We start from the raw sequence: 13,628 nt of genomic DNA, 5'->3' as shown, positions 1-13,628 counted from the left end.
CAAAGTGCTTAATAAGCTCCATTTAACAACATAATAGGATCATGTGCAATTAAAAAAAAAAATGCCAAGGTTAAATAGGAGTGTCAGATCTTTATTAAGGAAAAAGAAAAGAACAGATTTCTGAAAACCACAATAACTCATAGTGAAAGATATAGAGAGACCTAAAGCAGGACATGACCTACTAAAACGTTTTTTAACATGCCAGTCCACTTTATTGACTTAAAAAATGTGAATGTGTCCAGGCTTCATCATGCAGAACAGATGAATAAAAGAGATCAAAATAAAAGTCTGAAATGTCAGAGCGGGGTGGAATAAGCTAAAAAAAAGACACTGACAGCTTGTCAGGCAGCGTGGAAGGGAAATGTCATTAGACATAGCAGGGTGGGAAGGGGGCTTTTCATGAACGCCACTCTGTCCCCATGATTCAAACTCCCCCACCAACATGAAACAGCCAGGATTAAATCAAAGAAGAAGAGCTCAAAAGTCCAGACAGTTAGCATGGCGAGGTGTGACGTGGCGGGAGCCTTCAGCGGAATAATTGATCAGTTGAATTTTTCAACTCAGAATTCCTCTGTAATGCCCTTTAACAAGCATGCAGAATCGAAAGTCTCACCGGGGATGATGAAATACATGTAATGTGTTACATAATCAGAGGATTTCTCTCAAAGACTATGACAAGACAACAAGTGTTAACATGCAATACCGTAACAGCAAAGTCTCGTAAACAAGGGGTGTTTTTATAAATCTTTAAAAAAATGTGAATACAAATAATTCATATACACTACTGCTCGCAAGTTTCACTAATTATGTTTCCATCAAAAAAATGCTAATGAATATGCACACAAAACTGCAATATTGCATAAAAGACAAACAAATAAAGCAACGTTTTCATCCAACAAGTCAAAGAAAACAAAATCGTCACTTCCTGATAAACTGGCGTCAAATATCAACAGCAAAAATGGAATTTGCTGCAGTAGAAGAGGCTACTTGAATCTTTTCTTCATTTAATAAATTACTTGCACCTCAGAAGACAAATTGTGACATGATGCTCTTGACAGCTCTAGAGGTAATTAATAATATGACAACACTAATACTGAATCATTTAAGGCATTTTAAAATGACCAAAATCAACATTTCAGATGCTTTACAATGTACAGCAGCATGCCTGCTGATTTGTCCATTACACACACTTTATCACATGATCTCTCATAACAAAATCACTTATTTTGAAGCACATATACCGGAATTTGTGCGGTAAAAGTGTTTCCATCATAGTTTATGCGCATCTTTTCTTATCGAATAAAAGGTTTATCCTACTCAGTTATGCGTATACATTATTTATGCAAATTTTCAAGATATATGTGCTTGGCGTTTCCATCAACCGTTTTTTTATGAGCATGTCTAAAATGCACAGAAAAATAGGTGGATCGAAACATAGCTACTGTTTAATGTCTTACAATTAAAAAATATATATACATAATTTAAACCAGTTTTATATTTGAATGTATTTAAAATTGCTATTCATTCTTGTGTTATATTATACACATATTATCAATGTATGTATATATTTATTTATATATTTATTTATGTATTTATTTGTGGGGGGAGTTTTAAATAAATTAACTACCACTAAATTGATCAAAAGTGAATGTTTATAATATTTAATGGTAACACCGCAGTTTCAGTAACGATTCAAATCATTTACTACTGGTGTATTACCTGCCTATTATTAAGTTATTAACTGTTTATTAGTGTTTATGAAATATGATCTTTTTTTCATCCCTAATCCTAAGAAAATACCTAAACCTAACTACTATCTTACTAACTATTTATAATAATCAGATAATTAATTGTTTATTAAGCTAATACTCTTAGGTAATGGTTTGTTAATAGTGTAAATTGTACATTAAAATAAAGTGTGACCCATTTCATTTATAATGTCATAATTTTTACAATTTATATAAAAATCCTTGTAGCTCTTTGTTTTTCTGGGTTCAACTTTTATAAGTTTTATTGTTAATAAAATTATATTTACTTGAATTACATTTACTCACACAATTATCAATACTTTCATATTATGTAATTAATTACATAATCAAATAATAACATATATTATATTGAATAAATACTCTTTCTGGGCGGCACGGTAGATCAGTGGTTAGCAGGGATTTGCAATGAATTAACAAAATTTACCATAGTGCATGTGTGAAAGCAAGAGTGTATGGGTGTTTCCCGGTACTGGGTTGTGGCTGGAAGGGCATTCATTGCATAAAACATTTGTTGGAATAGTTGGTGGTTCATTTCACTGTGGCAACCCCTGATAAATAAGGAACTAAGTCGAAGGAAAATAAAATGAATGAATGAATGAATGAATGAAATATTCATTCCTAAGTTGCCTACTACCAAAATGCTTTAACATTCTGTATTGTCTAAAGGGCTATGGAAATCAAGCTGGTTTTAAACTGACAGCACTAATATAACTTTGTGCTTTATTATTATATTTATTATTATATGGTCACCCTTTGCGTTTGAAAAACAACAATGACCACTGCAAACTAAAAGCAGCCAAAATGACCTGCACTCATAACTGCTATGACTGGTAATTGAAGCAGATGTGATAATGATATTAACTGCAGTGCTAATGAGAGCATAACTGCTCCACAGACTCACCGCAGCGGCCCTGGTGATGCACACGGATGTTCTTCTGAGTGGCGCAGGCCTTCATGTTGAGTTCACATTCGCTTTGGTAGTCCAGGCCGTCACTGCCACACACCACATGCTTGGGGACGTTTTCACAGCTCAGAGGACACATACACTTGGCGGACAGACCATCCGATGACTGGATGCAGGTGCTGCCAAAGCTACAGGTTACCTCACTGCACGGGTCCTTGAGGGCTGAAAATTGAAAAAAGAGAGAAAATGAGGAAAATGTTGCATTGAATTGATGTCATAATCGAAGGTTTTGTAAGGTTTAGGGCCCTGTGAAATATGATTTATTTTTCCTAAATTCTATATTATTATTATTATAGTAATTATTACTTTTATTATTAATATTATACTTCATATCATTTATCTTGTATTTTATATTTTATATTCCATTTTTAACTTAAGCTTTTATGGTTTAAATTGAACCCTTCTAACCATAATCTATGAATAATAAATTAAATTATTAATTTATAATTATTTGAAATAATTTTACAATTGCCATCACATTTCTATTGCATTATACACATTGCTTTATTGTTCCTAATTCAGTTTTTTTTCTGTTAAGAATAAAAGTGTTTTTACATTTATTCCCTTTAAGGTCCCTTAAATTATTATTATTATTATGACTTTATTATTTTATTCTATTAATTTAGATCTAATTATTTTAAATAAATTTACAATTGCAATTTTATTATTATTATAATTTTTTCTTATTATTATAATTAATCATTTAATTAAGTTAAGCCAAAAGTTTTCATAAACATTCTAGAGTTTCTGTGTCCTTGATATCGTAATAACTTCTTCCTCAAAAATTGTAAAAATGCTTAAAAAGCTGCTCAGGAGATACAGTAAAGCTCATGTCCACATATACTGTAATGAGATAGCAAACACTGAAAATAGCAAACAAAACTGCACATTCATTAATATTCATATTTTTATGTTTGTGTCCATAACACAATTTAATTAGGTGTACAGTCTTACTTTGATTCATTATGGTTTATAAGTAACTTTAGCAATCAGAACATAAATTAAAAAATTAAATAATTAATTAATTAATTTAATTAGGATTTAATTATTTAAAATAATTTTACAATTGCAATTACATTTATACAATTTCACAGCTTATACAACTGCTTTGTTTTTGTCCCTAGTTCAGTTTTTTCCTGTTCAGAATAAAAACAGTGAAGAAAAATTTGGCATTTTTTTCCCTTAAAGTCATATTCATTTCATCAAATTAAGCCAAACAACTTTTACGAGTTGTCATAAACATTCTAGAGTTTCTGTGTACTTGATATGATGATCATTTCTTCCTCAAAAAACTGTAAAATGCTCATGAAGTGACTCTGAGAATTTCTCAGAAGATAAAGCTCATGCCTACATTTAATGAGATAGCAGACACTGAAAATAGCAAACAAAACTTCACATTCATTATTATTTATATTAAAATTTTCAAGTTCATAACAAAATTTAATTAGGTGTACAGTCTTACTTTTATTCATTTCATTCTGTAAATCTATTTGTTATGCATAAACTAGTTAGCATGTTAGCATCTTCCTAATGTGTTCTGGGTGACTACTCGGTGGCCTTGGCCACAACACTCCATCATCCTTACGTTTTATAGCTTGTACCTACTCATGCATCCAGCACAAACACGGTTCAGGATGAGTTACGTGCCAAAGCTTAATATTTAATGTCGAGAGTTAGCAAGCAACGCTAATTACATGATGTACTGTTGGTGGTGTTTGGATAATTGGCTAGCCGCTAGTCTTGTTCACAATATAAGATCTGTTTAAGGTGTGAGTTCAAGGGTGAGCTCCCAACACAAACCCTATTACTGATGTAAAATTGGGTTAAGATGAGGCACAGTCTTTCAGCAGCTCCACAAAGATCAGACGGGGCCCCGTGTCGATACAGATGGCAGAGTGAAGTGGCTTAACCCGGGTTGAAGAACAGCTCAGTGCCCTAGACTTGAATATTCGGTCACAGCTGGGTGGGTGTACAAACAAGTCACTCTAATTCACCACGGACCATTTCAAGCAAGCTTTGCATTCACAAAACATCCTCAATTGCTATGCCTCAGCGTTCCCATCCTTACGCTGGAGGGACCTAATCAGCTTTTTTCCTTATGAAAATAAGAAAGCTGTGTTTTTTGAACAAACGACTTTGTCTATTTCTTATTAAACATTCTGTCACTCAGGAATTGATGTTGAATAAATGATTTACGCAAAAAATGAAATTTCCGTCATCGTTTGCCCAAGTTGTTCTAAAGTCGTATGATGTCTATGAAACACAAAGAGGATATAAAATTCAGGTCACTCTTTTTCAAGTAATTGAAGTGAATGAGGATTGGGACTGAAAAGTTTCAAAGTGATAAAAAGCTGCATAAAAGTATTTTAAAAGTGATCCTGCATTTTTTATAAGTCTAATGAAGCAATATGATGAGGCTGTGTCATGAGGCATGACTAGTGTGAAATGTACAGAATACAAAAGATGCACAAATCAAACTTTTTACTCTTTACAAGTGAATCTGTGCTAATAACATATGGGTCAAAATAAAATAAAATAAAATAAAAAATTGTAATTTAAATTTAAATTAATAAAATTAAATAAAATTAAATAAGATAAAATAAAATAAAATAAATGCTTCTTTCATGAAACTTTTGTAATTATTGAAATAAATTTGAATTCTTGTAATTTGTGAGTGAAAAAGACTGTCAGCAATCTAGTGACTGAAGACTACAAATCCAAGCATGCACCACACACATCAGTTCCTGATCCTGACAAACTCACAAACTCACACAGCTTAAGCTGTTTAAGCACTGATTAAAATTACTATTTATACAGCCCTTACACACACAGAAAGACATTGCTGAGTCTTGTTGTTACCTGTACACATTACAAAGAATTTATCCTTGCCTTATATTGCCTTGTTTAATTCTTTGCCTTGTATATTGTTTTTTGATGCTAGCCGCCTGGACCGACCTCTCTGCCTGTTTTAACTTTCGGATAGTTATACTGTTTGCTCTTGTAATCGATCCTTGCCTGCCTGACCATTCCTTGTATAATAAAATCTTTGCAATTGGATCCTCACCTCTGTTGTCACATCCGTATTGTACAGAGACCTTCCCAAAAGCTCACCTCACATGTACGTTAATGAATTTCAATCATTCATAAAAAGCACATGCATGCTGATTCACAATTAACATAACCCCTGCCTACAAATCACAACCACTGCAGTTGATGTCATATTGATGTTGTACCCCAACATTGTGGGGACGCTGGATTTTGTTTGGAAATAAAAATCGGTTTGACATCAGAACCCAACGTTTGGCCGACGCCAATGTTCAAAATCCAACCTAAAATCAACCAAAAATCAAACAAATATAAACGTCTAATCATGCTACACCTTGTTGTTGTGTGGACGTTACCACTATGACATCTATCAGATTTTGGTCAATCAAAATGCTATCGAATGAAACTTTAAATATAGCACACAAGGTATGGACTAGTTTAAATTTATGTTTTATCATTTCTTTTGTGTCCTGTTTGAAGCTTACATTGCCATTCCTTGAAACTGAACAGAAAAGTATTCTGATCAGAATACTATTCAAAAGGTCTCCAGTTTTATTCTGCTACAAAAAAAGAAAAGAGCCACACAAGTTCTGAACGACACAAGGGCGAGTAAATGATCAACTAATCCTTTAATTCTGCCTAAATGAGAAAGGTGGAAGTTTTAATTTGCAATACACCAGGGCGATTTAACTGAAATGAATCCATTTCTATTTCTGATCCTCCGAGGAACCATTCGACTATTATCGTTATTATTTAGATGATAAATATTCATGAGGCCCTGACAAACACGGAGATGCTGAAGAGCGAATGGACCGTGTCACTTCAGCAGGGGCTACTTTCATTTCCGACTGTCCCCACACACGCCGTCAGCTCCAATTCATTCCCACTATCTTCGTCCCTGTTTTCACCTCTGCCATGCGTCATATCAGCCTACAGTCTCTGCTATCGTTTGTGTGTTTTACTTTGTGTAAATCCACTAAGAGAACCCACTTGTTTAATTAAAGGTTTCTGCCTCTCTCTAAGGACCACGCTCCAGTTTTGCAGAGTGACACACACACACAAAAACCCACTCACACACATGATAAACCTGGCAAGCGGCATAGTAAGGATGAGATCAGTGGCGCTTTCGTGTGTTGTGTGATCAAAGTGTTCATTCTCTTTTCCTACACTTCCTCGCTAAAAAAAGATGACTGTTGCCTCCCTCGTCTTTGCACGTCTGAACCTCGCACTTCATCATCCCGGGTTTGCTAACTAACAAACCAGTCGTGCTTCCAAAAAAACTCATTGTTAACATTTGTGTGGGGGAAGTGTGAACACACCCTCGACGCTGCAGACAGCATCCACACACAGGTCGTGTTATACACTTTGTAGTGATGCTGAAGTAAATATGAGAGCGTACTTATAGGTCGATTTCACATGACGTCACTGAAATTCAGATGGTTGGCAGGAAGTGATTCTTCTCCATAGGAATCGCTATCAGAACTTTAAAACACTTCTGTTTTATGTTTTTTAAATGTTTAAATCAGCCAAAATAAGAGCCGAACAGCTTCTAAAGATTTCCAAAAGTTTTTACTCAAAGGGTGAAAGTTTGAGAAACTGGCTGAGAAATGGAAGAAAAGCCAGCATTTGATAAAGATTTATTCAATTCTGTCACGATTATCCTCTATAAAGAGACGCACTGTATCGCAGGAATTATCAAAACATGTATTTATTTACATAACACTCACTGAAAACACTGGAACATCCACACACAGGAATCACGGGGCGAAGACAACATACAATGACGTGTAAAACCGGACATTGAACAAAGTAAACACAGGGACTTAAATACACAGCACATAATAGGACTAATTACAAACAGGGGAGAGACACAGGTGAAACTCATGAGACTAACAACAGGCAGGAAAACTGAACAAAGGAATCACATGATGACAACAGAGGTATATGGTCTCCCAAGTTCAGTCTTCCAAGGTAATTTGGCAAGACCGGTCTCCACAAGAACGCAAGTCCGTTCTTTGCATTCTTGGAATTAAGAAACAGCCATGGACTTTCCTCTATGTCTCCCAATAAGTGTTTCCTGCCCTCCATCTGATTTTCACACTTCACCAGAACCACGTGATTGAAAACAACTTATACCCCAATGACTGCTAGCTGAAATAGTTGCAAGTACTAATAGTCAACAAGATGCCCGAAGAGGACAATCACATTACAGTCTTATTCATTCATTCATGCCAAATGATTCATCCCTAACATGTTGCAAGTTGTGACCTCACTTTCGCCTATGCGGTGTATTTTTGCAATGATAAACAAGTCTGTTCAGCCTATGATGGCCTTTGAGATAGACTGACGCATTTCGGGACTCTCTACATCCTCAGTCAAAACTAATGGCAGCTGAGCTCTGACTCATTACTTCTACTTCAACAGATTGGCCTCATCCCCAAAAGCCTGACTCCAAGACGCTTGATTTCATCAGTCTGATGCAAAGCGGTGCTTTAAATCAGTTCTGATGTGTCTGTCAGGAAATACGCATTCAGACGTCCGACGATCCGCATAAACAGCTTCCTTCTCAGTGGCGCTCTGTTTGTTTTGTGACAGTACCCAGAATTGCCTCTGCGAACCCATTAAATAACAGTCGGAGCATTTCCACCTATTGTCGCCGAGAGTTGATGAGCAATAAGAAAAGGGATGAGCTGATTAAAATGCAAAAGGCCGTCCGGTGTAAGGTGCGTACGCGGCTCTCCGCTGCGTTAGCACAGATAAACCGCCCTCTCAGGGCTGAGACAAGCAGGCAAATTGCCTGTTAGGATGTGACCAGCGTCGCAAGCTGAGTGGATACGATCCACTGAGGTCACCACAGAGATGAGCTGTTTCTCCTTATGCTTTAGTGCTCATTTTCAGGGAAGAAAATACAGTATCCTAAGAGAAAAAAGAGGGAGTATGTAGTAACCTGATAAACTGGAAATGTCTCTCACACCCAATTAAGTGTTCTACTTCAGCTCTGAAGCGGTTAGGACAATGGAAAAGTATGAAAAATACGAGTTAGACAACTAACTAATAAGGGGGGAGGAATAAACAGAGTGAGAGAAAGTGGAGAGAAGCTTCCACTGATCCGCCTTTCTGACAGTGCTGTGATAATGTGTTAGTGCTGGATGTATTAATGCGTAATGCGTGCAGGGAGCTGTCAGCGGCCGCTATGTGATCCTGACGGGATCGGCTCGGCACAACCCTCCCCTCTCTGTGAGCCCCGGGCGCCCTATCCAGCGTGACTGAAGATGTATGCGTATGTATGAGCATCTGTATGCGTTAAGGAGGCTTGAGTGGGGCTGTGGGTAGTGCTGCTCTCAACTCTTCTGTTGTTTAAAGAATGTAGTTCAATTAGCAGCATTTTGATCACTTTTAGTGTCAATAATGTTGTAAAGAACAATGTCATAATTTTCTTGGCTTTCAAATGTGATGTACTTCTAATTTAAACAAAGAACACAGTGTTGCAAACAATTCATCCAGTGCCAATGTTATTTGTTAATAATGCACCTGGTGTTAAGATGTATCTTTGGCAATCTGATCACAAGTTGACGACACTAGATACACATATAATTACGGATTTTAAATACACACTTTTACAATGGTTGATGAAGTACATATATGTGGCACTAGAGTGAAAGAAGATACCTTTTTACTATTTATTTAGTCTGAATGGATCATTTGAATCAGAGATTTGTTGGCTAGAGAGCAGATGTCAGTCCAAGTCACTAATTCATTGTCCGGTGCAATGTGTGAATGGATTTAATATGTTAAAATTCAGCTTGTTCAAAAATCAAACACTGCCGCAAAATTTAGTTTCTGACCAGGTGAAGATTTCTCCTCTTAAAAATAACTTTTTACCCAGCTTCATTCAAGAAATGTAGTGAATTAAAAAGTACAATAATTAGTTTTAGAATGTCGTGAAGTAAACGTTTATTAAATTAAAATTAATCAGATAAGGTACAGACACTAAAAATATATAGTTAAGTTACAATAATGAAATAAAAATACAGAGTTAGGGTCCACCACTGCAATTTCAATAATTTTCAAAGAAATTTAAAGTCCTATTTGATAATACAGAGTGCTTTTGTAGAGTAAATGCTCAAGTGATTGAATACATTTGAACAGTCAGATTGCTTTTGTTTCTTCAACTGTGATTCTTTGTTAATATTTGTCTAATATTTTATTTGGGTTGTAATGCTGCTTGAATCATCATTTTTATCATTGACTGCATATTTCAGCAGCTATTCTGACAACAACACATTGGAACAAGATTTTTTTTTGCTATGGTCTTTGTGGGTCTTGCAATGCAATAAGCTACAAAATACATGGGAGCAAAACAAATATGTCTAAGGTACATTCGCATAGAATAACATAGGGGAAATTAATAGCATTGTACATTTATACGAAGCTTTTTACAGAAGAGGATGGACAAAATGTTAACATATAACAGCCCAATGTTTACATCTTAATGTTTACACTATTACATTTCCAGATTTGCCCCATTTGCTCGCTATATATACAGGCATATCTCAGGCAGCTGTGTACACTTCTTCAGATCTCAAAATTCTCTCATAAGTGCCATTCGCACCTGCTCTTTTCACGTAAATTCACCAGAGGCCTGACTAACTGACTGACTGACTGACTGACTGACTGACTGACTGACTGACACACTGACTGATTGACAGACCGACCGATTGACTCACCATCCTTCTTCCCTAAACCCAACCAATAGTGTTGTCAAAAGCACCAATTGTCCAGCACTCACCCACTCCCCTAATCCCAAGCAACAGTGTACACGGCAAGCTAACTGGACAAACTAGTAACAGCAGGAAAGCTGTCTTTACGAAGGAAAGCAGTCAACTGGTAATCACGAAAAGAAACTGCATCATACCGCCCCGCAGCATTCATTTTAAAGACATAATTCGAGATCGTCAGAAATGTATAGGGCTACGCTTTCAGAATGTATGTTGGATAGTTTAGCCCAATACAAGACTAAATTCTTGAATTTTACAAAGCCTGGAGAAAGCTGTGTGCTAGAATTTCTAAGTATTCATAGTAGTTTAGCCCAATACAAGACTAAATTCTTGAATTTTACAAAGCCTGGAGAAAGCTGTGTGCTAGAATTCCCAAGTATTCATGTTTCTCTCTGATCCTTGCATTAATACAAAAAAAAATTTCAGATAAAAAAAATGAAGCTGAACCTCAGCAGATGACCTCCAAACCCAGTGTCCCACCCTACGCTTTTGTCATCTTTCACATGGCGAGATGATTTGTTCTTTTGATGTATTTCTTCAAAGGACTTATTTGACTGCAGCTGTCTTCCTCTTTTGCACGCCTCAGTGCTGCCCTTGGATAAAGAAAATTAAGCACAAAAATGGATAATACACATCTTTTTGTGGTTGGACTCAAAGGCCAGGCACTCCTGCTTCCCTGCAATAGCTGTCAGTGCGAGTGCACGTGTAGTATTCCCAAGGTGAGCACCTTTAGACTTCAGGACTGTGAAGACAGAGAGGTAACATCATGAGCAATAGCAGCAGGACTACATTAGCTCAAGGGTTTAATAAACTACCAAACATGTCTATCGGAGGCAAGGTTTATCCCCTGTGAGCTTTAGTGAGAGCCAACATGATGCACTGCACAGCAAACGCTAACACGGTCCTCATATTGCAGGCTAAGACTGATTAAATTCTGCACACGTGCACTGGGTATGCAACAGATAAATCTGTGCGTCTGCACGGCTAGAAAGAAATCAACATCAAGATGAATTCAAACATAATCCCTACATCTATAGTTGGTTGAAATGTGTCAAATACACTGTGCGTTGAAAATGTTTTACACAACCGTACACAAAATAAATTAATTAAAAATTCCAAAAAACAGCTATTCTAGACCTGAAATTGTAAAACAGGCTTGCTAGAACATTTTTGCCGTTTTTGTTTTCGTGAATCCACCAGATTCCTCTGTGTACGCATTTGAGATCTCAAATTTCTCTCGCAAGTGCCATTCATGCCTGCTCTTCTCACTTAAATCCACCAGAGGCAGCAGTCGACTGACTGACCCACCACCCTCTTCACTAAACCCAACCGATAGTAGTGATTGATCAGCACCCACCCACTTTCCGAAATACAACGGACAGTGTTTTGAAAAGCAATCCAGAAAAAAGCCCCCTGTTTTTTATGTTTTTTACCACATTTTCAGATTTTACCACATTCTCTCCGTTATTTACTTGTTGTTTTATTTTTAGCCATTGCTTGGTAGTGGTCGTGTCTTTGTGCTTCGGAATGGTTGTTCTGGGTGTTTTTAATGGTAATGCTAGGATGTTTTGCACTGTTGTCCTAAATAGTTGTTAGGGCATTGCTAGGATGTTCTGGATAGCAGCTAGAGGACAGTTTTTTTTATTAACCCTAAAAGTGGTTCCTATCATAGTCTGGGTGGTTGTTGTGGCATTGCTAGTATGTTCTGGGTAGTTTCAGTACCCCAACATAGCTCTCACAACCAATTATATTATCAGTGATATTATAATTGGTTGTGAGAGCAATGTTGGGGTGTTCGAAGCATTTGTTAGGCTGTTTTGATTGGTTGTCAGTGCATTATTAAGTGGCTACTGTGGTGGTCTAGGTGGTTGCAACGAGTTTTTGCATTTGTTAATAGTCAGTACCATTGTGTCCTGGTAGGTTGCAATGGCAATGCAGGGTAGTTATTAGGATGTGCTTGCCAGAGCATTGCTTGGACATTCTGAGTAGTTACTAAGTGGTTGCTGATTGTTTTTGTATTTATTTCTGCATGTTGTTTCAATTGCTAGGTAAAACATTTAATCAGTGGGCAAAAACTATATACAGCAGCACTGTACGAGAAACTCATTTTTTACAACAGTGAAGGTACAATTTGAAGTTAAATGCTTAATGTTAGAGGTTTGTTAAAATCCCCAATTAGGAGCTATGTTTGTCTAACAACAGCACCTAACTCCAGCAAGCGAACCTAATTAACAATAGCGAAGGTTCAACCAGTCACCGAAAGAGATTCAGCGCGGCTGCTGTGGGATTTTCCACAGGTCAAAAGTTAATGATAGCGGCCAAAGAAAAGGGCAGGAAGCCTTATTTTGAAGACCACATGCGGCTTACATAATGATCTTTCCTCACGGTGCTCTGTTACTGCAGTACTACTCAAACATAATGACAAAGATGGAATTGTTTGTTTCGTCTAAAAGCAATATCCCAAAAAAATATGTTTTCTTTTTTTCCCCCCTCCAAACAAATTTTGAGTACAATCAGCAGGCACATTTGACGCTAATCATTTTCTTTTCCTTCGAGCGAGTCCCTTCAAACACACAAACACATTTATCAGCTGGAATTCATGCGTTCTGCAAGTTGATAATATACAGTCTGTCGGGAGAGACTAGAATTAGATTTTCAAGTGGTTTAGCAGCAGCTGGAAAAAAGAGACTTGGATACTCATAAGTGTTAAAATGGCAAATATGGGTGGTGTATGTATATCCTGACTATATAAGATATGTAAATAATTCAGCTTTACTATGCAACCGATGAAATTAGAACGGGTAAATCGGAATATTCTAGTCTCTGTATTAGAATTTAACCATGTTTTTTTTTTTTTTTTTTTAAGAAATATCTTAAAGTGGCTGGTCTGTTCTGCACCTGTGTGCTCCGTGGAGAAAATAAGAGCTCCTGAGAGAGTCATGTGAAGCATCTCTTTGTCACCAGAACCCTGCTGGCTGATGGGAAGAGCTGTTCTCTCCTGTATTAAATTGAGAGAGGTCGGGCAGACACCTCTGTGATTACCGCAAAGGGCCTTGAGTGGACACCGGCGGG

The 13,628-nt window shown here is 36.7% G+C and overlaps 1 protein-coding gene across 44 annotated transcripts in view; it reads right to left on the bottom strand.

The window, feature by feature from the left end:
• The window catches only part of agrn (agrin), a 467,750-nt gene that overhangs the window by 166,980 nt on the left and 287,142 nt on the right, over window positions 1-13,628 (bottom strand). For all 44 annotated transcript variants that reach the window (XR_015522907.1, XM_087305965.1, XM_087305966.1 and 41 more), the window contains 1 exon segment: window positions 2,671-2,895. Coding sequence is in view for 43 of the 44 variants with exons in the window: in XM_087305965.1 (XP_087162091.1) it covers window positions 2,671-2,895 (225 nt within the window). In the remaining variant the exon portion in view is untranslated.

Source organism: Danio rerio, chromosome 23 (assembly GCF_052040795.2).
Source record: "Danio rerio strain M-AB ecotype USA chromosome 23, GRCz13ab, whole genome shotgun sequence".
In the NCBI taxonomy this organism is placed as follows: Eukaryota; Metazoa; Chordata; class Actinopteri; order Cypriniformes; family Danionidae; genus Danio; species Danio rerio.
This window is presented reverse-complemented; position numbering and strand designations above follow the sequence as displayed.